At 38.6% G+C, this 23901-nt stretch overlaps 1 protein-coding gene across 2 annotated transcripts in view; it reads right to left on the bottom strand.

The window, feature by feature from the left end:
• Nucleotides 1-23901, bottom strand: part of ARHGAP42 (Rho GTPase activating protein 42) — a 215959-nt gene that overhangs the window by 95502 nt on the left and 96556 nt on the right. For both annotated transcript variants that reach the window (XM_080376482.1, XM_080376483.1), the window contains one exon: nt 11687-11748. In XM_080376482.1, coding sequence (XP_080232608.1) covers nt 11687-11748 — 62 coding nt within the window. The remainder of the gene's footprint in view (nt 1-11686; nt 11749-23901) is intronic.

The following is a 23901-nucleotide window of genomic DNA, read 5'->3' as shown; positions in this document are numbered from 1 at the left end:
CAAAGAAAGGCTCATACATAACTGAGCACAACGTAAAGCTATGCAGGCCTATGAACTCATCAAAAACCTCCATCACTTTTCCCCTTTGCCTTCTTATTTATTTTGCGAATCCCAATCATCGAGCCCGGTTTCAAATGACAAGTCATAGCTTGGCAGTCAAGGTGAACAGTTCACACTGGATGTGGTCTTAGCTACTGATCTACCAACCTACTTTTTTAGTGGTTCACATGATTGCTTCTGTCCCAGGTAAAAACTCTTTATCAGTGACTAAGTGGTGGCCATGGGAACTACGCAACCATGTGTGCACCAGTTTATTAGCTGTCATGTATTAGCTGTCTGCTGCTCTAAGTGAAGCCAAGAATTGACTAAGCAGCCAGGCAGGGTTGTGCTGGTAGGATAGTTGGCCCTGCAGTAACTATTTGTGACCAAACTTTGTTACCATCCAGTATGAAAATTAATTTTCATTTTCACAGACACTGCAGGTCTCCATGGGCCAATTCCAGTAACTGCAAAAGTGGGGCTAATATGTACTATCTATTGCTATCAGGAATCACTTTGCATTATATTGCACATTTGCTGTGAAATAAAACACTGAGAAGGGCAGTCTGATAAATGCTTTGCTTCTGTGCTTTGTCTGGTTCTTGATACAAGAACTATGGCAGTATCCAAATAACCTAGTATTTATCATCTCTCCAATACCAACAAAACCAAAGCCACAAAATCATTGTTAAAAAAAATAATAAAAAAATAATAAAAAAATAATAAAAGTGCTGAGGAAACTAGCTATTTGAAGAGATGAATGCAATTAGAAGTTGTATTTTGTTGTAACAACTTTTTCATGAATGAACACGTCCAGGCATACAGCCAAAATCAGCCAAGCTGTTTGTAATGGTACTATGCCCAGGAACTGTTAACTCCGACGTTGGAAGTATGTATCTTTTCAGGAAACATAAGCACGTGTATGAACTTTGAAGATATTTTCTGAAGAAAGGCATGTTAGCCATAGATTTGAACTATTCAGAGAAAAATAAACTTTTTTAGGTACAGGATCCACAGAAAATCTTTTTATATGTCCATGCTATTGACAGCATTAACTGTGTGTACAGCATTCCAGTACCCCCAGTGAAATTTAAACAATAAATTAGAAATGTGCAATGTAGCTGTTCAGGCTAATTCCTTATAACCACAGGAAAAGGTTACAATGCTCCTTTAAAGAACAGGTATAATAATAAATAAACTAATACAAAAATATATTATATGGATTTATAGAAAAAATTAAGTTAATTCCATACTGTGAAATACAATTTTATAGCCGCATACATGCAAATCTTTACTGATAGCTGACACACAGAAAAATGTTCAGAGGTTTTTAAACCCTCAAATGCTGAAGAATTATAATTTAGAAGGTTCTACCAACTGTCAGTGGTGAAAGTTCAAAATGAGCATGTTAGGAACAGCACACAATTAAGAAAGGGATGCAGGACACGGGATGACATGTGTCATGACAAGACATTTAGAGCAAAAGGGCTAGGAGAAGCATCAGAGACAGGTTTCTTATCCTTTTTTCTGCTCTCAAATATAACTAACAATATAAATCAATTTAGAAAGCTCTCATTTAGCATGTAAAAAGCTCTAAACATAGTGTAAGAGCCAGCTTAGGGGGAGAGAAAGGTCTAGCATGCTTTCTTTAAAGGCATTTACTGAAGGACAGGTATCCCAAGAAGCAGCTGTCACAATTTTTTAATCTTTAAGGCTACCAGACTCCATGGCCCCATCACTCAAAGGTTACCACCGGGACTTAGAGATTTCAGGTATAATTTCCTTTTACCACCAGAAAAGTAACACCTTTCCTTGACCACAACAGTTACAACAGCACGGCTGCAACAAACACTGCACAGAGAGAGAGACCGCAGACAGTTATTTTGGTGGTCACGCCGGCTGAAACAGGGTCTGCTGATCTTGCATTGCTTCTTCATGCTCTCTTTGACTGCTTCCTTTGCCCTCTGTTGTTGTGATGCTGAAACAGTCTGTGGCAACACAGTTGAAAAATAACCAGTAAAAAATGTTGTTTGTTTTGCTTTGCTTTTAGTCAGGTCAGTTCTCTGAAGTGGGTACATAAGAAACTGGCATTGCTGCCAAAAAAACAGACAAAATAGTTCATCTATTTCAGTCTTAGTTCAAAGTAAAAGCACTTTCCTGGGAAGATGCACTTAAAGTCTGTCAGAGTAACAACAATTGGAGCTTCTAGAGACTTTCGAAAAGAATTAACAAAAGCAATCTAAGTGTTCTGCAAACCTTAAGACAACAGCCTAATGAGAACACTTCAAATAAAACACCTTTGTGCATAAGGCAGCTATGGGCCTGTGCAGATTACGTGCTCCCCAAGGGAGAATACCTTGCTTTCTAGTGGAAAGGTGGTTTGTTTGGGTTTTTTTGTGGTGTTTGTTTGTTTTAAATAAAGGTATCTTTGTTTCTATTACCCTTTGGTACATAAAGTGCTTGTGTTGTTTTCTGTTTTTAAACACATTTCCCAATTCACTGAACAAGAACACAAATACAGGGAATTCGAACCATTACAGAGATCAGATTAAATGAAGAAAAAAATCAAACCCAAGTCGTTTGTAGGAATGAAGTACGATTTTTCATACTACTGGGAGAAGCACAGATAAATCCAAAATCCATTAAAAAAATTAAGACAGTGGTAGACTGTCAGGTAACAGCACGTTCTGACATGTCAGTAACGGGTACAGCACACATTCTGCTGCAAGCAGCTCCATTTCCTCCCTCTGCAGTCACAAGATAAATGTGTGATACTTTAAGGTTGTAAGGTTGGCTGATCCAGCAAAACTCAGGCTCCTTTAAAAATACTTATTCAGAAGTACAAACATCTTTTTCTTTTTCTCTGTCAACAGTCATCTGAGAAGACACTCGGTTAGTGACTATGTTGAAAGCTGAAATAGCAACTAGCTGCAGTTCTGTGAAGACTAGAATGTCATTAAAATAAATTCCTTCCAGCCACACTGCTCAGTGAATGCCTCGCAAAACAATTTGGGAAGGTGCTGTCCTGTAATGCAAGATTACATGCATTGAAACACAGGGAACATGGAATGAGTGTATGAAATCAAGAACTTATTAGATTTATAAAATGAGAAGTACCACGTGGCTTTCCAAGTAGTCCCTTATTTCGCGCTTTTACTGGAGGGATGATTTCATATCTCTGTCTCTCAATAATACTCTTCAAAATTGGGAATGGCAAGCAATCTCATTTTATGAATGTTCTCTCCTAACTGAAAAATGCTGCAAAGTCAGCCAGAAGTTTTCAGAAATTTGGCCATGTGTTACTGTTTTAATGATTGGTTTTTAATAATCACATCCTATTCTTGTTGCAGTCACTGACAAACTCAATTAAGTCAATTAAGAACTGCAAAGAACATTACTAAGACACCAAGCCAGCTTGCCAGAACACCAAAAATCATGGGATTGTTTACAGCAAGCTGGCAGATCTTTTAATAAAATGCTTCACAGACCAAAGATTAAAGACCCCTGTAATCATTTTACATTGTAATAAGGAACAATCATCCTAGCACCTTCCTAGTCAGATACCTATACAGAGATAAATGCAAATACAAGCACCCTGAATATAGAACAACAGGGAAGACTGGACATTTTCTTAAAGGGTCCAAGAAATACTCTACAAATGCACAATATGAATACGAAAACATTCTTCTAGGTGTCACTGAACTCTACTTGAGCTACCTCCCAGTTTTTACATTGACAGTACATGAGACACAAAGCTGATTCAGATTTGGGACAGAAAGCTGGTTCTGAAAACCATTCTGTAGTTGAAATTTTCTGTAGCACAGGTTCTACAATCATTCCAGAGCTAAAACACAGTAGAAAACTATACACTGCTGCTGACTACATTGTCGCTCTTCTGCAATATTTCCAAGGCTAACAGACAAAAGTCCCAACAAAATAGTATTACATATTCTAAAAATGAGAATTCATATTACATTATGTAAGTTAAGGACAAACCACATTTTTCTACAGAAGAGACAAATGAAAATCATAAGCAAAAATTATTCTATAAACAAAAATAAATGGAATAAATTAGCATCTTCCACAAAAACTGAAGATTCACCCAAATTAACCTTCTAGAAGGAAAAAATTCAAACATGTCCCAAAAAGAATAATTTGCACACACTATCAGTAAATTACTTTTCAAGCATCTTCTTAAGGTTGACAATATCTGAAAAATTCCCATTTCTTGCTACAGACTCCATAATGTTAGTCTAGACTGGAAAAAAATGTAGATGACTACATGCAACCATATCTTAGGCAAATCTCATCTGTATCAACAAAGTCTTTTCACAGCTTGGAATCTGAGACAAATTCCAGTGGACAAAAAGGAAGCAGAAACACAGGGAGGCTGCAGATACTCTACTAAACTCTCCAATGCTAGCGAGTAATCCAAGTCCAAAGACTTCCAGGAGCAATTTACAGTAAAAAGGGATGAAGCAGCAACCACCGATCTCTGCACTCTAAGGCACCACTGTGCTTAAATGTTGCAGATTTTGTTTTCTTCTAGCAAAGCAACTACCCTTTTGAGCTCTTAGAAATAGGCGTTTCCCCAAACCAGTCCTTTAGATCCCAACTTCCCTTGCCCAGAAGGCAAAAAGAGGACTAGGACATAATCTGCTGATGCATTGCCCTACTCTGCAGACCTTTCCTGTCCACTTGAAGGCATGAAAAAAAATTGTGCTGGTGGGAACATAGAGATTTGGCACTGATACCTCAACCCTGCATACAGAATAAATTCTCTAGTGATATAGTCAGTAACAGAAGAGCAAAGGATGAGGTGCTTTTTTCCTTTTGTCTTTTTCACGCATTTCTCATGGTATTTGCAAATGGCTCAGATCAGGAAGTGGAGCAGAAGAGTCTCTGATAAAAGGCAATGGGAGAACTGGGCAGCAAGCAGGGTCATAGTGACAGAAATGTTTAGTTATATTTGAAGTAAGGCTTGAAATGTTTGTTCTGGTTAGTTCTTAGGGAGTAAAACTGACAACTGTATCAGAAAACAAAAAATCTATTTTCAAGGACAACTGTTAACCTGTTGCTGAGGACTAGTAGGTCTGATCTCCCAAAATTTTTAAAGGGTAGTAAGATATGTCATTGCAATTAATGAATCCCAGGCCTCTAAATAACATTAATTTATATGAAATAAAGGTACTCAGTCCTCCTTGCAGACAGTCTCTTCTTGCCTTGAGCTTCCAAGTGTCTAGCCTTCCTTGTCGTCTCTCTGTATCTTTTCTAATCTGCATGCTTTGTATAGCAAGCATTCAAAATGAAGGTTCACCAAAAAAAGTTGTATGTAGTTATGCGATTTGTTTTCAAGAATTTTCCCAATAATTTCTAAAACTTGGTCAAAAAAAAAAAAAAAGAAAAGAACATAACCATTCAAGTCAGTATTTTCCTATCTTGCAGAATTCCGCTTACCAAAGATACGGATTTCTTCTGCAATTAATATCAAATATGTAGCCTACCACACCTGGGGTAGGAGGAAGAAAAGGGGAAGAAAATCATAAATGAATAAATAAATGTAAAAACATTTTTCATAACAAAATAAAATAAACCCATGCCGATTTACTGCTCCTTGTTCTATAGAAATGCTCAGTTACTTAGCAAATGGGTACTTCCAAATTATTAGTCTGATGCACAAATTCAGAAAGTCTTTCAAAGAACAACACAGCACATGTTACCTTAATTGCTCAATAGGATATTGTAAGGCTACCTTAAGTGTAAGGAAAAAAACCCTACAACCCCTACCAAAACCAGCCTTGAGATGCTTTTTAATTAATTTAAAAGGGGAGGGGGGGGGGGGGGGGCGGGTGCCTGAAACACAAACAAACAAAAAAAACCCAAACAACAAACCAATCCTAATTGCAAATAGAAGAAATCCTCTTATTTGTGGTGGTGTTCCTTCATTTGTAGTAATATGCTTTCAGACTCCTTGCAAGCAGGTTCCTACCAAAGAGATTAATTTCAATGCCAAAATTGCTATGAGAGCTGAAGAGCACTGAGAGCAGTTACCAAGTATATCAAAACACCATCATACATTATTTTTTGTCATTTTAAGAGAACTCATGTGAAACAGAATGTCAGGTGTATGCTTCATAGTCTCAGTGTGCTGGTGTATGTGATTTTATTTCTCCCCTTTATAAAGAAAGTAATAAGGAGCACCTGTGGATAGAAGACTGCTTATTTTTCTGATGGAATCTGTAACCCACTTCACATTATAGGGAAAAGGTTAATTCTGCTCAACAACATGCTGTGTCCTTCAGTATCTGATTTTATGTACCATTCCGTGGATAGCTAGTTTTAACAGTACATTTATTTTTCTTCAAGTGCAGCTTTTGAAGCTGAATATTTTGATGCTCTCCCTGGAAGCAGATAGCATCAGACCCCTTGTGTGAGGACAAATACAGAACCACAATGAGAACATCCAGTTAATAAAAAAAAAAATCCACAACAATGGAATACCCTCTGAAGTATGAAGATTATGAGATACAGAGACAGATATTAGAAAAAAATCCTAATTCATTGAGCATAGTGCACAGCTATCCACTTCAGCATTTTTGTACTATCCCCTGAAGTACTTAATATCGGTCAAGAATTCAAAGTAACCATACACATCTCACTGATTCACAATGCCAGAAAGAAAATCTCTGGGACCATTCATCACTTGCCAGCAACGCATAAAAACTTGGGTAAATAAGAAGGAATGTAACAGTTAAAGAGACCTATTTCTGTTTGGGATTTAGTAAACTTCCAGAAATGATCAGGGAGTTAGATTCAAGACAGCGTAACACTCAAGAACACATTCAATGCTTCAAATTGATAGGGCATCTCAAAGAAGAGGAAATCAGTAGCATGAACCAATTAATCTATTCTTATGTCAACACAGCATAATCCTATGAAAGGAAAAGGAATTAGTAATTTCTATCACTTCCAGTACATTTCTGCCTGTTATAAAGTTTACTAACATCATCAAATGAACAGGAAACATAAGCAATGCATGAATCTCTAAAATAAAGTAGCATATAATGTATTTAACAGAAACAATGTAAATTCAGCGAGAGTGGAAGGAAATTATTTTAAGTAAGTTCCCTTGATATGGATCCAAATATTCACATGAAATTAAAATATAGCCTCTCTATTGTTCCCTAATAATCACTAGGAAATAGAGGTCATTATTTTACATTCCCTAGTGGCTTGTTGCTGAAGTCATTGGAAAAGCAGTGGGGATGAATCTGACTTTTAATCTTATTTACGTTACTTGTAAAACCCAAGAGTCAGAGCTGTTTGGTTGGTTGGGGTTTTTAATGCACTATTTTCCAGCATCATCATTAAATTAACACCACCACGAAATGGCAGATATCAAACATAAGGCTGCATATCATAAAAAAGGTGTCTTGCAAGTTACTTTTTCATTTATTTGCTTTTTAAGAGGAAATGTCTGCTGCATGACCTCCATTTTTTCTAAGCCTACTAGTCAATCTTTTAGCATCAGGAAATAAAAGACAAGGATAAAAGAAACTGACTTACAATAATCACCACATTATTACTGCTGCCAATAATAATGGCTGTGAAGCTTTAGACAACAGAATATTTATTTATGATACAGTTTTATTTAACCTTAAACTTCACTGTTTTTTTCCCAGTAATGTTGTTCTTAATACCTTGTTTCATTAGCTTCTAAAGAAAAAAAAAAGAAAAGACAAGTTCCTTTTGGTTCTTTATGCAAGAAGGCTTGCTAAGCACCTCTCAAACTATTTCTTTGGCTATTCGAAACAATTTATACATTCGATGTTCAAGCACTCTTGACACTGTGTTCACCAAGAAAAAAAAAACAAACAAAAACATAACTTTACTTTTGAAGAATTTAATAGGCATCAGATGAGAAATAAATTGGTGATACAAATAAATACTTTCCATATTCAAATCTGATGCAGGCACTGATATGCATGCTCATAAATCAATAATATAAAATTCAAGGCAAGGAAACAAGCTCTGATAAGTAAAATCAACACCTGTCATTCCGTATTCCTTTACATCCAGCATTCACTGATACAATACTGTCTTTTACTGTCACATACATCAAGAATTAAAAGAAAGTTGTAAATGGTATGATGAAGTGTATCCATAAACAGTGTCAACATTGACTGTTTTTCTCAAGCCTTCTACACAATATCAAAACCAAGTTGCTTCTTTTATTTTAAAAAATCCACTTTTGCAAGTTTTCTTTTTTTATACAGACAGAAATCAAATTCTTAAAGACCTGCATGCCCTGTCTTAAGCTTTCCCATCATGAGAACTTTTTCTAAAATCATCACTAATCTGCAAATTGGCTGGCTTGAAGTGCTTTCAGCGAAGAAATCAAAGTGTATGCATAATGCTCCATACTTCCGCAGAAATAAGCAAAAAAAGCTTTGAAGATTTCACAGTTAAATCACAAGTTTGTCAGGCAGAAAACTCTTATTACTAGCAATCTGTTCAGCATATAGCATGGCACACTGATCCTCACAAGGACCTCTCCATTCTATGGTGGCATGCAGAAAACTACAGCAAGAGAACCAGAGAATAAAAACCAAGCACCTTTGCCAAAGGTGATTCTTTAATTATTATTGGAATAAACTATTAAAGTAATTCCACCAACAGACAGCTTTTTAAAACTTTTTAAAACCAGATAAACTCCAAGTTTGCTGAATTTTCTTATTCAAATACCACTACCATGATAACTGTGTGCCCTTGATGCTCTCAGCACGAGCATTCAGTTTGAAAAACAAACAGAACGGAGTTATTTCAAACTCAGCAAAAAGATGATGCAAATGATACCCTATCAAAAGCAGCTTCTCCACACGTGAATACTACTAGCCACTTTCTTTACAGTGATTTGATGGCTGCATTCTACTAAATTTAGAGCCATTTGTAAAGTATTTTCCTGTGAGATTGAAATCTCATCCAAGTCTCTAACCCTGCAATGGCATCCAACAGCTCAGTGCTGGGCCGGGGCCGGCCGGTGCGCGCCGCTGCGGGCAGCTCCCCCCGGCCGGCAGAGCCGCTGCCCCCCGGCTCCAGGCCGGGCCCGCCGCTGGCCGAGGCCGAGCCCCGCAGCCGCGGGGGCAGCGCCGCGGGGAGAAGGGGCTGAGAAGGGGAAAAACCCCCGCGGGGGGGAACAGCGGCGGCAGCGAGGGGGGCCGGGAGGGGCGAGCGGCAGCCCCGCAGCCCCCCGGGGCAGGGCCGGGCCGGGCCGGGCCGGGCCGGAGGAGGCCGGGGGGGCTCCGGGCGCCGCAGCAGAGGCTCCCCGGCAGCCCGCGGGGAAGGGCAGGGCAGGGCAGGGCAGGGCAGCCCCCGGCGGGGCAGGCTGTGCCCCTCAGCCCACGGAGCCCGCGGGGGAGCAGCTCCCCCCCGCAGCCCGGGGCAGGGGGTGCCCGCAGGGGGCTGTGACCCGCGGGGGCCGCGCCGGAGCCGGCTCCGGGCAGGGCCCGTGGCCCCGCGGGGAGGAGCCCGGGCCGGGGCCGGGCTGCGGGCAGGGCCGGTGCCCCCGGGGGGGGCTGGAGCCGGCTGGGCCTGAGGGGCTGCGCCCCGCGGGGGGCCCCGCGCCGGGGCACTCGGGGAGGGCTGCACCCTCTGGAAGGGCACCAGGGCTGGAGCAGGGGCAGAGTGTGAGGAGCCTCCCCGCGAGGAGGAAGGAGCGGCAGGGACAGCGTGTGAGGGACTGACCGCAGCCCCATTCCCCATCCCCTGCTCCACTGGGGGCTAAGAGGACAGAAGAATCATGAGCAAAGTTGAGTCTGGAAAGAAGGAAGGGGGAGGGGAAAGATGTTTTTAAGATTTGGTTTTATTTCTCATTATCCTACTCTGTTTTGATTAGTAACAAATTAAGCTGATTTCCCCATGTCCAGACTGTTTTGCCCGTGATGGTGCTGAACAATCTCCCTGCCCTTACCTCGACCCATGAGCCCTTCATTTTATTTCCTCTCCCCATGCGGGGCTGGGGAAGGGAACAAACGGTACAGCAGCTTCGGTGGGCAGCTGGCCTGCAGCCAGGGTCAGCCCACCACACTCAGCCATACAACCCATGCATTCCCACTGAAGTCATACTGAAACAGAACAACAAGTATCTCTCTAGCTGACTGGTCTTTTTTCATCACCTAATTAATGCTTCCTTCCCCTATTTACTCTGAAGGCCGTCCTACAAGATACAAAGTAAAATGTTATATGGGAGGATCAAATTCAAAACCATAAACTTCTACAAGTGAAAAAAAGGATTGTCTCCTCTGAGGATTAAAAAAAAAAAAAAAAAAAAAAAAGGGAAATTATGTATACATATTATGAAAGACTAACCAGTTTGAAAAATAAAACCTTCATCCATTCATTGCTTTTTCTAAAATTAGCTCACAATAAACTTTACACTAAACTGAAAGTTATTAATATGCAACATTGTTTAACTAAATAATTAGTAAGTGTTCTGGTAAACATCTTTTAAGGTGTTAAGTACCAAGCAGTCACCTCACTCTTCCATCTACCCAGGAAAAAGTACGGAGCATGAAGCAAATATTTTGCACTTTTGTAGGTTTAGTTGATATTAACTATGGAACTGCACCACATGAGTGCTTATGATTTTGCCACTTTAAAATATTTTAACATAAACAGAAATAGCAGGAGACCAATTCTATAGTCATTCACTCCCAGGAATAACAGAACCCTATGTAAACCTCCTCCTGGATTAATAAAATTCTTCCAATCTGAATCAGAAAATCCTTTTCTTCACCTCCCTAAGTACTCAAAAGAGGAAGGAAAACCAGGACCGACATAGTCATTGGATAGATATGAGTTAGTTAAACTTTCACAGTTTTTTAAAAAAACCCTACTGAGGTTAATCCTTGCCTCATTGATCTTTATTCATGACTGACTTCCAAGGAAGCAAAAAAAGTAGTTTCACTGCTTGTGTGGAGTTTTTTTTAAAAAAATACCTGTACAAGAATACACTTCAAACTCTTTTAACAAAGTTACATCTGAACAGAAATACAAATGAAAACATACTGTGTATCTGTCAGTATGGAACCAAAGGGAATAAGGATACCATAACAAAGGACAAACCTGACAAGTCTGAACTATAATATTCTGCAAGAGTTTCTTAGGGGTGATGAATTTGGTTTCTCTTCTTACAATTTATTTATCATATTCTTGGATTACTGGTATACATTCACTGGATAACAGTCAAAAAGTACTTCATTATATATAAATACCAATCTACATTTCCACTATAAGCTATTTGTTTAGAGTTTACTGCTTTACCTTGTGACTAATAAGAGAAGATGGGGGAAAGGAAAGCAGCATTCAATTGTTAATTTGGGGTGGGGAGCAGGGAGGGAGGAACTTGTGATAAAACAGTTTTTAAATCAATGCAAAAGTACTTGGCTGGACACTCCATTAAAAAGTGTTGCAGTCTGTACTAGCACATTTCTGCTTTTGCAGAATCTCAAGTGATTCTTATGAAATACTTAATATCTACCACACAAATAAGAAAAATAAAAACAGCACTTCAGTAGGAATAGTAGAAAAGTGTACTATTATATACAAAAAGAGGCCCAATGTAACATATTATTGCCAGCAAACTTACCAGTCGTCTCCTCTCCTCTTCAACAGCAATCAGGAGCCGAGCAAACTCTTTCAGTGACTGGGCTGAAAAGAAAACAAAGACAAAGAACATCTTAGTGAAAATGACATTTTAAGACCAGATGAGTCCACTACTTGGATTGAAGCTGTATTTGTAAGACTCTATTCTTATATGGTACTTCACTGAAATCAGTAGTCATTAAATGCGGCACAGACTGAAGCAAGCAGCAGGTCAAGAGCAGGTAAAAAAAACAAAGGAGAAGAACCTCAGTCTTAAGACTCATATCACAAATATTTAAATGGAATATGGCAAACTGATTTTCCTGAAACATGCAAGGATCAGTCTCAAAACAAGGAATTCTACAGTCATCCACAAAATTTACATTAGCACAATAGGAGCAGAAAGACACTGCAAATAAAAAAAAAAACATTTAATTTCTCCTATTAAAGTGCAGCAATAAATATTTGCAAGAACTATGAAAAATATTCAGGTAAAAATTTGAAAGTCATCATTTTAGAAGAAACTGTTACTTATGCCAATGGTTTAGGTTTAGCAGCTCTTTGGCTTTATGTTTTACAGCTACAAGCTCTCAGGTGACAAGAACCGATGATTGATTTATAAGCCAAGCTTTGAATTCTGTTAAAACTGTGAGAGAGACTTTGCTTAACGCTGCCTTCAAATATAAGTGAAAGGGCTATAGCAGACATCAACAGAAACATAATAAAAGTATTAACCCATACAAGAGGGCAAGAAAGGGAAAACATTCCAAAAACGCTTAAGGTTTCATTCTCATGTAAGGAAATGGTGCCAATCTCTCTAGAAAAGTCTGTCTTTCCATTTATATTACTTTCTGAAGGGCATATGGGTTATTCAGAATTCAGCATCACAGTTCCACAGACAAAAATGCAAGAGAAGAATAATGTGAAGAGAGCTAAATAGCTCTTTTTACTTTCTCCTGATGCATCTGGCAGTAATTGCTGCCAATGACAGGATGCTGAATTTCGTGGTTTAAAGCACTGATCTCAGAAAGCAGATTCATAAATCCTACAGCTTCTCAAAACAATCTTGAGGCAATCTAAAGAGAAAAAAAAATGGAAACAAAACTTAAAGAATTTCTCAAAAGAACAGGCTTGAAAAAGTCTTCACAGTTCACTGACATACACTGCTGAGGGTATGCTAACAGAACTTTTGTCGTCTTCTCTATTTTTCCATCTTCTCAAGTGTTTTTACAAAATGTGTCAGTCTCCAATAATACAGCTTCATCCCCTCTAAAGTGCCCTGAAAATTTTAAGGAAATAAGCACATTTTTTAGAGGATCTGCTATGTTCCAATACCTTCCAAGAGGGAACCAGTACCCAGCCTAACTCTCTTGTCAGCATTCACGAATTGCTCCTTAGTTTTTGGACCATACTGAAATAATTTTTATCCTTCATCCCACGTGGACCTTGCAGAAGTCATCCTTGTATTCTTCTTGTGCTCTTAACTTTTACAGCTGAAGAACACTTCGCTGTTTGTTCCAATTTCTTCTGCAAGACCTTACATAGTCTATTCTTTGCAACTATACTGCTATACCTGCATACCTTGACCTCCAAGTAATTCTTTGCTGACAAATTCTTTTTTTCCCTGTTATTACTCATGAGCTCTTTGTTTAGTCCAAGTACACCTGGTAAGCCCAATGTCCATCCAGATGGGTCTTGAGCCTTTTCCTTTAATATTTTTCCCTGAGAACACAAACACTATAACATTTTGTCACCTTTTCAGTAAAAGAAATTCTAGGCCTCCTGCACAAAGTTCTGAACTCTGTGACTCAGGCCAACCAGCTGTGTCTTTCAGTTACTGACTTTCAGTTACTTACCAGGTCAGCCTTTATCACAGTTACATCTTGATATCAAAAATTTAGTTTGCTATCCACTGAATTAACTCAGTCTCTTAGAGTTACTTCATAATGGCCCATCTGTCAAAACCAGATAAAGAAATAGATGATGAACTGACTGGTTAAGTTACCTGATAAAAAGTCTGTTGAGTGGTAGGCACATTCAATGTACCCATTACAAAACCCTAAAAACTAAATAAACCATGAGCCAAACATACATGGCCAAACTATTTCTTATTTTCACACTGATATCCCTGAAAACTTAACAAGGAGCTCTCCTTGCCTGTAGAACACGGGACAGAACCAGTTCATCTCTTGCACATATGGCAGTGTGATCCTTTACCCACCATTAAAAAAAATATATTAATATTTTCAAATAAACTAAATAAACATACTGCTTGTATTTTATTACCTATTCAGGGAATTAGGATGCACTTCAGAAAAGCATCTGACTTTCTAGTAAAGCCAGCAAACAAAATTGTTTCCAGATTATTTCAGTGAAATTGGTCATTTTTAACCGCAAGATGATGTGTTACTGCAGTCACACGTTAAAACTCCATTCCCCCTCCTTTTTTCACTTTTATACTGTGGAGTCACTCACAATGACAGAGCTATTTCAAAAATAAATGGCCACACCAAGCACTATATCTGTCAGCAGATCCAGAACCTACTGAAACTTAAGTTTTCCATACCCACATCAAGCCTTACGGTACTCTTCACTTAAGTTTTTGAACACATCATTAAAACCATCTTTAATAAAACAAAGGTTCATGAAAAAAGTTTTCTTCATCATATGCAATGAGAAAGTTAACAGTTTACACCTTCCATCAGCGAAGCACAAATACTGCCAGTTCCCAGCCCAAAATATGGACAGGTTTTTAATCTAAATCAAATAGAAAGGGTGGGGGACAGGCAAGTAAAAGCAATAGAGTTGTGAAGAAAAAAAAAATCCTCTCTGGTAGGCAACACTCAGCATTTTAGGAGGGAAAATACAGTAAAAGGAAGAACAGCAGGAAGCAGAAGCTGGGCACAAGGATGACTGGAAGATGTGAGAAGGAGGAAAAAAACCCAAACAAACAAACAACCAAACACACCAACCCAGTAAGAGAAGGTTTTGATTCATCTTCCTAATTTCAAGGCAGAACCAGAGGGCTTTTAGTTTCAAAGTCAAAACTTTTGCTTAGAAATTAAATAAAACCAGGACAGGCAGAGAAGAAACTATAAAAATATGTTCTGTAAATATGCAAATCAAGATTTTCCTCAATCTTTAGCACTTATAAAATGTCACCTATACAGTGTCTCAGCTAAAGACTCAAGCTGTCTTCATTTCTTCCCCATTGCCTCACCTTTGTGGCGGGATTAGAAAGGTCAAAGTTTCACAAAGAACACAGAACCTATACCCTTCAGCAGTACTAAGACAAACCATTCCCCTGATCCTAGAGACACTTTTGTTGCAGACACTTTTGTATCAATAGTGATGACACCTCCGCTGTTCATTGTCCAACAGCTGCACCCACCCTTTTTGTGCCAGTCAATGCCCACGAAGCCGCAGACTGTCCTTTCCCAGCTCAAGGAGGTGCACGGGGAGAACAAGTGCATCATGTAATGCAGACCGTAACGAAGGATGCATGCATGCCCAGTACACCAACAGAGCTCAGCAACACGGACGCCTCTGGTGACCCCGCTGGTTCTTCTGCCCTTGCAATGGCACCGCATAACGTCAAAAAAGGCTTTACCACCATCAGCTCTCTACAATACCACTGAGTACTTCTGAATATTTCATGTCATTACACCCTTCTCCCCATACAACCCTCACTCAGTCTGACCTCATTAAAAGCCAGGGTCTGTCCCCAGAGAACTTCATCTGTGCTGGAAGCTGCAGCGGGAGGTGTTAAAGGGAAGGCAAGATAGCCATTGCTCCCCTTTTCCCACTGTAAGTTTTTCCCTTCTCCTCCCCTCCTTTCCCACAGCCCCCCTCTGGCTGCAGGCAGGTGACAGCCCCCCCTCACTCGGGCGCTGGGCTGAGCAGAGGGAGGGATACAGAGCCATGAGCTCCCAGTACGGGACAGGACGGGACAGCTTGCCCGTGCGGGTCGGACACCTCTGGAGAGCAGAGCAGGGGTGCCAGTCCCCTCCACAACCCAGCCCCCTCTCAGGACTTCAGCACAAACCCAAGGCACAGGGTACACACACCTAATTCAGGATTCACCATTCTCAACAGGAAACAAGTATTTCAACAACAACAATATGAGATGCTTTTGCACAGTTAAAACCCAGAAGATTTAAAAATCAGAACCTTTTGAGTCAGAGACAGGCTGCTGCTGTCTGCCAGGAAGCCCAGGATTTATGCACAGGCCTCACAATCTTTTCTTACTAATGCTGCAATGGTTTAGGTTTTCTTTCCTCCCCTTCTTTTTAATCAGAACAGACACAGAAGAATTACAGCAAACTTTTGTAAATACAAAAGGGGGGTGGGGGGAGGATGAGTCAAGGATTTTACAAGAGGAAATGTCAAGGGAATGTGCTGATAAGAAATAAAATCTGAAAACATACTGATAATATAAAATACAATATGTAATCTAACATTAAATATGAAGGTATTTTTAATTATTTTCAAAAAGCATTATTGTTATTGGTGGGCCATTTTAAGTAAACCAAAGTGCTGCGTTAATACTTTATTCTAAGTCATTAGTAGATACTAGCTTACAAAATCCAAATAGTTTTACTGTCTGGTTTTTATTTAAAGGCTGTTCAAAGGACTTGTAAGATACACTTGGCATCATGATGGAAATTATGCCTGTGAAAAGCTACACCCAACATGTAAAAACAATCGTATATGTACCCGGCTGTATGCTTGTGGTCACATTCATCACAATTAAAACAGATCACCAGCTGTTTTTTCTGGAGTGCTCCCAACCCAGCAATAATTTGCTGCAAAACTTCCCTTGTTCAGGAGAAATAGCTCCCATTACTTTATATATATAAAAAAAAAAAACCAACAACCAAAACACCCTCTTTATACTGAAATGAAAAGTTTTTCAATTAATTTGCTTCATAAGGAAGCAAACTAACTGTGCCAACAGCTTAAACCTTAATGGTGTAGATGAACAATGTCTTTTTTTTTTTTTTTTTTTCCAAAACATGCATGTGTTCAATTTGGGTTTTTTTCCTTATCATTTCAAAAATATGGTACAGCTCCACAAACAACTATACTCACACAATCAAAAGGGAACTGAAGTTTAATGTAGGACTAAGTGAATGAGGAAGAAATGAGAAAGGATAAAAAATTATTTATCTGAATTTCTAGGATGCATTATTACAAATAGGCCTCGTTTATGCTCTAGGTAGAATTCTGGTTTACTGCATTAAAATCAGCCCTGTGGTTCATAGGGGGAAAAAACATGTACTTGACCTTTATGAAGTTTTTGTTAGAGACGTGTGTAGACAATGTATCACCTTAAAACAGCATGCCTATGGACATTATTGAAGCTACTCTATCAAAAATTAGCTTAATACTGAAGAGTAGTGTTACAGTGCACTACTAGATGCTACAATAGGTATGAGGCCATCTATATTTAATGGAAAAAGGAAAGCAATGTGTATGAAACCAAGAAGTAGTTTTGTATGACTGATACTAAATTTAAAGACATAAAGCCAAGTTTGGAAGGGTATGTTCAGCCTGAGATAGGATGGAAAGTTACCGTAGAAGACAATAAAAATTACTTTTTTTTCGTGAAATGGCCTGTTGGTTTAACTTTTACTTACAGAAACAGTCTTAAACAATGCATAGGCAATTTTCAAATACTCCGAAGTGCATCAAACAACATTCTATAATATTCTAAGCAGATATCACCACTATCTTCAGATACGTGAATGCCAGCATGGCAAAAATACGCATACAGAAATACATCATTTATTCTTGCAAGATCTTGCTGCATAGGAGGCAAAAATGTGCAAGCCTGACACAGATTTCCTCATATCTTCCTGATCTGACTGGGGAAATGCCAGGACTGTGCTGTACATTGCTCCTTACACACTTTGGCAGGAAGGTCAGTCCAGTACACCCTCTCCACAACTGTTCATGTCTAGCACAGACATCTTATAGCAGGCTCTGAATTCATGCTTGAGCATGAACTTCAAGTAAAGCCTCCAAGGGAGTTTTTCCCAGGAAGTAATACGTTACTAAATCAGAATTCAAGATGGGCCTAAGACCCATAAGGAAACACTTGTTTCGTAGAGTTCAGCAACAAAGCAAAATAAACTTAAGATCCATGAGTGCTGGGAGAAGAAATTTTCTTTTCCAATTCTAAAATGAAAGTAAACATCTTATTAAATAGTTACTAATGCACAGACATATTTCCAGAGATTGTAATGACTAGTATTATTTGCTACCACAAATGCCATTTCAAGCATTTGTTTTAAAAAAAAAAAAAAAAAACAACACATCAAATAAATTTTCCATCCTTCTTTCTGCGGCTTTAAGCCATATTGAAAAAGTACAAGGCAGGGGATGGGGGACGAAAGTATCACAAAAGGAACAACAAATGGTTTCCTGACCAGAGAGAAAAATCACAGATTTGAGATTAACACTGACTGACTGCCACAAGTATCTGGAATAAAGAGACAATAATCTGATTTCTCAGTACTTTCTACCTAACAAGAACTGGCGATGTCAAAAAAAAAGCCACATAGGATCTCTAGTGTGTATCTGCAGGTAACTAAACTGGATGTCTCAAAACATGACCGCTATGGCAAGTTTTCAACAAGGCAAAATGTAAATCCAAAGGAGGACAGTCTTGAAACAGGGCTCTCAAAGCCTCTGATACTCTTTGTCTTCCAAGATGTTTGCTATGAATTTAAATATAACCCTATTTATACAGCACAGATTTTCTTTACCGCTGTCACAACCTGGACTGACTTCTTAACAATTCTTTTTCTTCCTTTTTTTCTACTGAATAAAGTCCATAAAACATTAAAAGTGTACAGTTATCTACAGCTTTAAATGGAATTGCAGTTTAGCCCAAATGCAACAAGCTGCAGGATCAACAACTTAGCATGCAAATTGAAATAATTTGTGCAATTTATAAATATTTCATAACCAAGATTTGACTGGGCTGAGCACCAGTGGAATAAAATTAAGAAAACAGTAGTGCAAGGCAACAATTCCTACAGAAAACAGTATTTCATTTTTCTTAACCAGATTTTCAGAAAAGCTGTATTTGGACAAATACATGTCTACTAAATTTTCCCAGTTATTGCTCAGATTTTAATTTTTCATTGGCTGCTGCTATTTTCTCTGCTACTGGTACCCTAGGTCCACTTCCCTCAGTTTCCAAGTGGAAACATTTTTGGAGAAACTTCAGTTTGGGAGTCTGAGCTCAGCACCATAAGTAATATTTACTGGGAAAGCAGAAAAGAAGACAAAAGAAGGGGACAGGAGTGCAGGATTTGAAACCACTGTTTTTCTTACCAATTTAATTCTCTTCTGCGTTTCATTCCCAACATATTAGAGGAAAAAGAGCAACTGCCTTCTGTTGTTTAGGTTTAAGGTAATATTGCTTTGGCATTTATGTAAATTCCAGTTTGTAAGCTGACAGCATGTCAGATGTGCTTTAACTTTAAACTGAGTATTGGTGTCAAAAGACAAATGATGTTAGAAGATTCCATTGTGGAAAAAGTTAAAATAACAAGATAACAGTTCATTCCTTCATGAGGTTTCAGTCTCGTTTAAACTTGGAATATTAACATTGGATCAGCTGCCTTATCCTGCATTTGGTTCCTCTTACTTCTCTAATCTGGGTAACAGATTTTATGGATCCATAATAAGGACCTCATGCATTCCTTTAGTCTGTGTTTACATTTACCACAACCTCCATCAGAACCAGAAAAAAAAAAAAAAAAAAAGCTATTTGTACCTTCCTATAATACAATGAAATGTTCTTCTGATAGTAAAAGACACGGGCTGAAGCAAAGATTCAAACGTACAAGTTTTCAAATTACACGGAAATACCCCAACAGACATTCTCAAATTGACAGCAAACTCTGCCAGCAGACAGTGGTTTAAATTCACAGGCCCAATAACCACCAATTTCCTTAAAGACTTCCATCATGAGAAGGTACACAAAGGTAGAGGCAACTCTGTCTGGTCGGTACTGCTTCTGTAACAGAATCAAGACATACTCGAGCAGACAAAGTGAAGCAATTTAGGACTCAATAAATGAACACTCTTACTATTTGCTCCATGATTAATCTGGTAAGTAAACTCTGCAAGGGCTTAATCCATGATGTTTTATCAATTAGTACCATGATCTTTCAGATTTTGAAGCAATTTCTACCTAATCCAGACTTTGAACTTTCAACTCTGATGAACTAAAAAATAATTCCCCCCCAAAAAAAATCCACCCAATTTCAAGGATAGTTTATCCTGACTTAACACAGACATGCCCATAAGAAAAACAAATATTAACTATTGCTGTAAGACTTAGATCCTCCCAGGGAGCACAAGTTACAGTGGTAATTATTTATTTTCCTGTGGCAATTCCTGCCTTGAACTGTGAGGCGAGATATTCTGCCATTTTTTTCCAATTCTTGAAAATCAATGTGATACCTTACAAAAATAAATCCAAATCTGCCAAACAAATGCATTATACATCCATCAGGAGGGAAAAGTATGATAAAAGACAAAGAGACACAGAGTTGGAAAATGCCTGGTTTAAAACTTTTGCAAATAAATTACACAAATGAGGAAGCAAGAAAAATGACAAAATTATAAATTTGGGCATAAAAGTCTTCTTTCAAGAATCATATTCTCCTAATATAATCACATCTTGCACTATATACTGGCCAGCAGAGAACTTTATCAGAGCACAGCTACTGAAATCCGTGTAACTAAATGTAAACAAACAAAACACAAGGCTTTTTTCTACTTCATTTGAGTTAAAGCACTGTAAACTCAGAGTAAATACAATGGTATTTTGTCCTCTACATCATAATTTGGAGTTTATTGGCTCTTTGAAGTATTAGGACAGGAGATAGTAATACGTGCTTCAAATTCCCCAAGACGACAAAACTAGCAATGCAACTATGACATATTCAGAAACGGTCTCCCACTTCACCTCCCCTGGTTTATGGCATTCAATCCCTGTATGTTTTTTTAGGGAGTGTTCCCCATGAACAGATGTTTAAAAGGGCTTCTATTGCTGGCCATATACCAAGCGCAAGCATTTCCCCTGACCAGTCTTCTGGGTTTTGTCATACTATAAAGGCAAGACAAACCAGCAGAAGAGGCCAGCAAGTTCCACTGGAACAATGGAACCTCCTGCCTGACCACAGTAAACCTGTACCTCAAAGTGCAGACTTAATATGCGAACCATGTAACACAACAAAACAAGACCTAAGCTTCATCAAAGCCCAAAGCTTTGCAAGATGTGTTTGCAAGTACACTGTAATACGTACATACCATATTAGGCAACTGGAATTTTAACTCAAGTATTTTCATCTTGCACAACTTAAAGAGCAAATACAGCAAGGTATTTTATGAAGGTTTTCTTCTAAACATACGTGAAACATAAAACGTAGGGGCACTATTAGAAGTAAAAATCCTTTTCCCCATTACAGAGCTATATTGAAACAGACTTTTGTCAGTGTAACTATCTAAATCCAGGTACAAACAGTATCATACTCAAAACCTCTTTGCTATAAAAAGCAGCTATTGTGTCACAAATACTTAAGCAAACATAAGCCTTGTACAAAGCTTAAACAAATACTTTCAAGTACACTTTCCACTCCACTCCTTTTCAACAAAAGTCTACAAAAAAAGCAACATGTTTTTACACAAACTAAGAAGACTTGCAAGAAAGTCAGGTTATCTAGAATTTCCAGATCCACTGTTAGCTCCTCAGACACAATACTCAGAGAGATAACCTTAAGACATGCAACGTTACACCATTTAAATAAAACCAATTACTTGACAACTTATCAGTAAATTGCCATGCCCTACTTATGCAGAAACTCACAAAGCAAATACAAGTAGAAAATTCTAAATGGATCAAACAAAGGCAAAACATTCTCTAGAGTACTGAAAGATTTTTAAAGTTTATAATGGCTGTCTATCCCACAGCACGTTACTAAAAACAGAAACAAAACAAACCCACATCAATTATTCAAATACCACCACCACACTTTTAACACTTTATTAAAAGAGCAGCTGCAGTATATCTACTCTGTGTTCATGTTCTGACCATAAAAGCAGCGAGTATTTTGAAAATGTATCATTCGATCTGGAAATTTATCTGTCTTCTGCAGCACGAATTCTTCAACACAACAATTTTTCAATACAACACTAGCAGAGCTGCGGCAGAAAAATCCCACTCTAGACTATTAATAGTCTACAGCACCGCTCCCAAAATGTAGCATCCTGAAGTGACAGCAGAAACATTTTAAATCGTCTAAGCAATTTCTTCCATTTTGTTAGAAACATGTGACTGAATGGATCTTCCAGGCAGTCACTTGCTCTCACAGAGCACTGTATCAAAACCTTTCCACAAATCAGTAAATCACTTTTCTTGTCTCTCTCCTTCCTTCTATACTTTTGTGAAGGAGCGGAGGCTTTTGGGACTAGCCACAACAAATCTACTTTCATCATGTTCTCACAGAATAAAGAATCAACAGTTTTAGACAAGTGGTCATCAAGATATACTGCATCTCTATGCCACAACAAAATAGGGTTTAAAATTGTATCTGCCAAAGACAAATCAGCCTCCGTTTCCACCTGATGGAGCCACATGCACAGCAGTTCTAGGGCTGAACTCCATAGCTGCATAGCTCAGCAAGGTGTTGGGAACAATAGTCAATACATTAGCTTTTGCCCAACAGGTATGAAGTGATCTTAAATTACTTCTGGAGGCTTACTTCAAAGCCCTAGCAGCTTGAATTGGCACCCATTGAAAGTAACAGCATAAGTTCCTATACTGTGAAAATCCATTTAATCTAACTAATCTTTACCTTAACTAAATTAACCATTAACCTTTGATTTGAACAGATCAGACTTCTCCAGATTTAACTGATATCCACAGCCTGTCAGAGGAAGAACAGCTTTAAAAGCCACGGACTATTCAGAAACAGATAAGATCAAAGGTGGATTCTGGTTAAATCACAGATTCTTTCAATCTCCTGCTTTCCTCCCTACCACCACCCCCCCATTCCTACTGAAAAGAATCACAATATAAATCCACTATCCATATAAAACTTTCATTCTAAGAAAACAGTTGCTACTCCATGCTCAAGTTTTCTGAACAGTTGAATAACAAGGCAATGTGGGAAATAACCACTGGGCAACACACAACATCTTCAGCTGCAAAAGTAACGTTCAATCTCAGCATTCCACAAACAGAGGAGTTAAAAGTAATTATGATTACATCTCAGGCTTGCCAATCTTTGATTCTTCAGAGGCACATCCTAAATGAGAGGGAAAATACTCATAGTTCAGTCTTTGCAGCTGTACAAACCTTATTTGTGTGTGGCTCTTTGCAGGTGCTGAAACAGGGGAAGTAAAAGGAAAACCAATGTACTCAGAATGCAGCTGAGAATCATCAATACTGGCTTTTTTCTGATTTATAAAATCTAGTGCATTTATTATTTGAATAGTGAAATATTTTAATTAGGTAAAATATCACCAAATACTTCAACAAATGTTAGGTCTGCCATAATTGCTTTGTGGAATTTAGGTCTACAAAGGGATCAAGGACTTCCTGTGCTTAAAACTCTAACCTCTAAGGATTTTGACTTTAGAAAATGAAAATCTTTTATCTTATTTGCTCAAAATTGAAGATGAGTATCTCAAAGCTGAGCTGATTAAACCGCTACCTGTTATTGCAAACAAGTGCCTATTGCTCAAGAGGTATACTAACTTGACAACTCTAAAGCGTTATGCCTTTTCACTAGAAGTGTATTATATGCAGCTACAGTACAGACCAGTTATTTTCAAACCAAGTCTGTAACGCAATTCTCTTGTCCTCAGACTGTCTCCCCATAGGCACTCATACTTCCAAGGGGATGCCCAACTCCACAAAGAACAAAGCTATATAATAAAAGAGGGAAGAAGAGGTATGTTGAAGGCATGGAATGAGGACAATAACGTAGAATGCACCTACAAGAGCCCAGAAGATCAAACTATTAATGAGGGACACAGCGTCTTAATCCATGAGTGGCATGGAGTTGTCTACTTGTTTACTCAGCTGTTCAGGTCGAATGTTGACTCCCTCAACCTCCTTAGCAGAATGCACCAGAAGAACCAAAGCTATTGCTGCCCACTGCCTGCCTCAGCCTCTTTCTGTAAACAGCAAGT

The sequence above is a fragment of the Falco punctatus genome (genome assembly GCF_963210335.1).
Source record: "Falco punctatus genome assembly, chromosome: 2".
Taxonomy (NCBI): domain Eukaryota; kingdom Metazoa; phylum Chordata; class Aves; order Falconiformes; family Falconidae; genus Falco; species Falco punctatus.
This window is presented reverse-complemented; position numbering and strand designations above follow the sequence as displayed.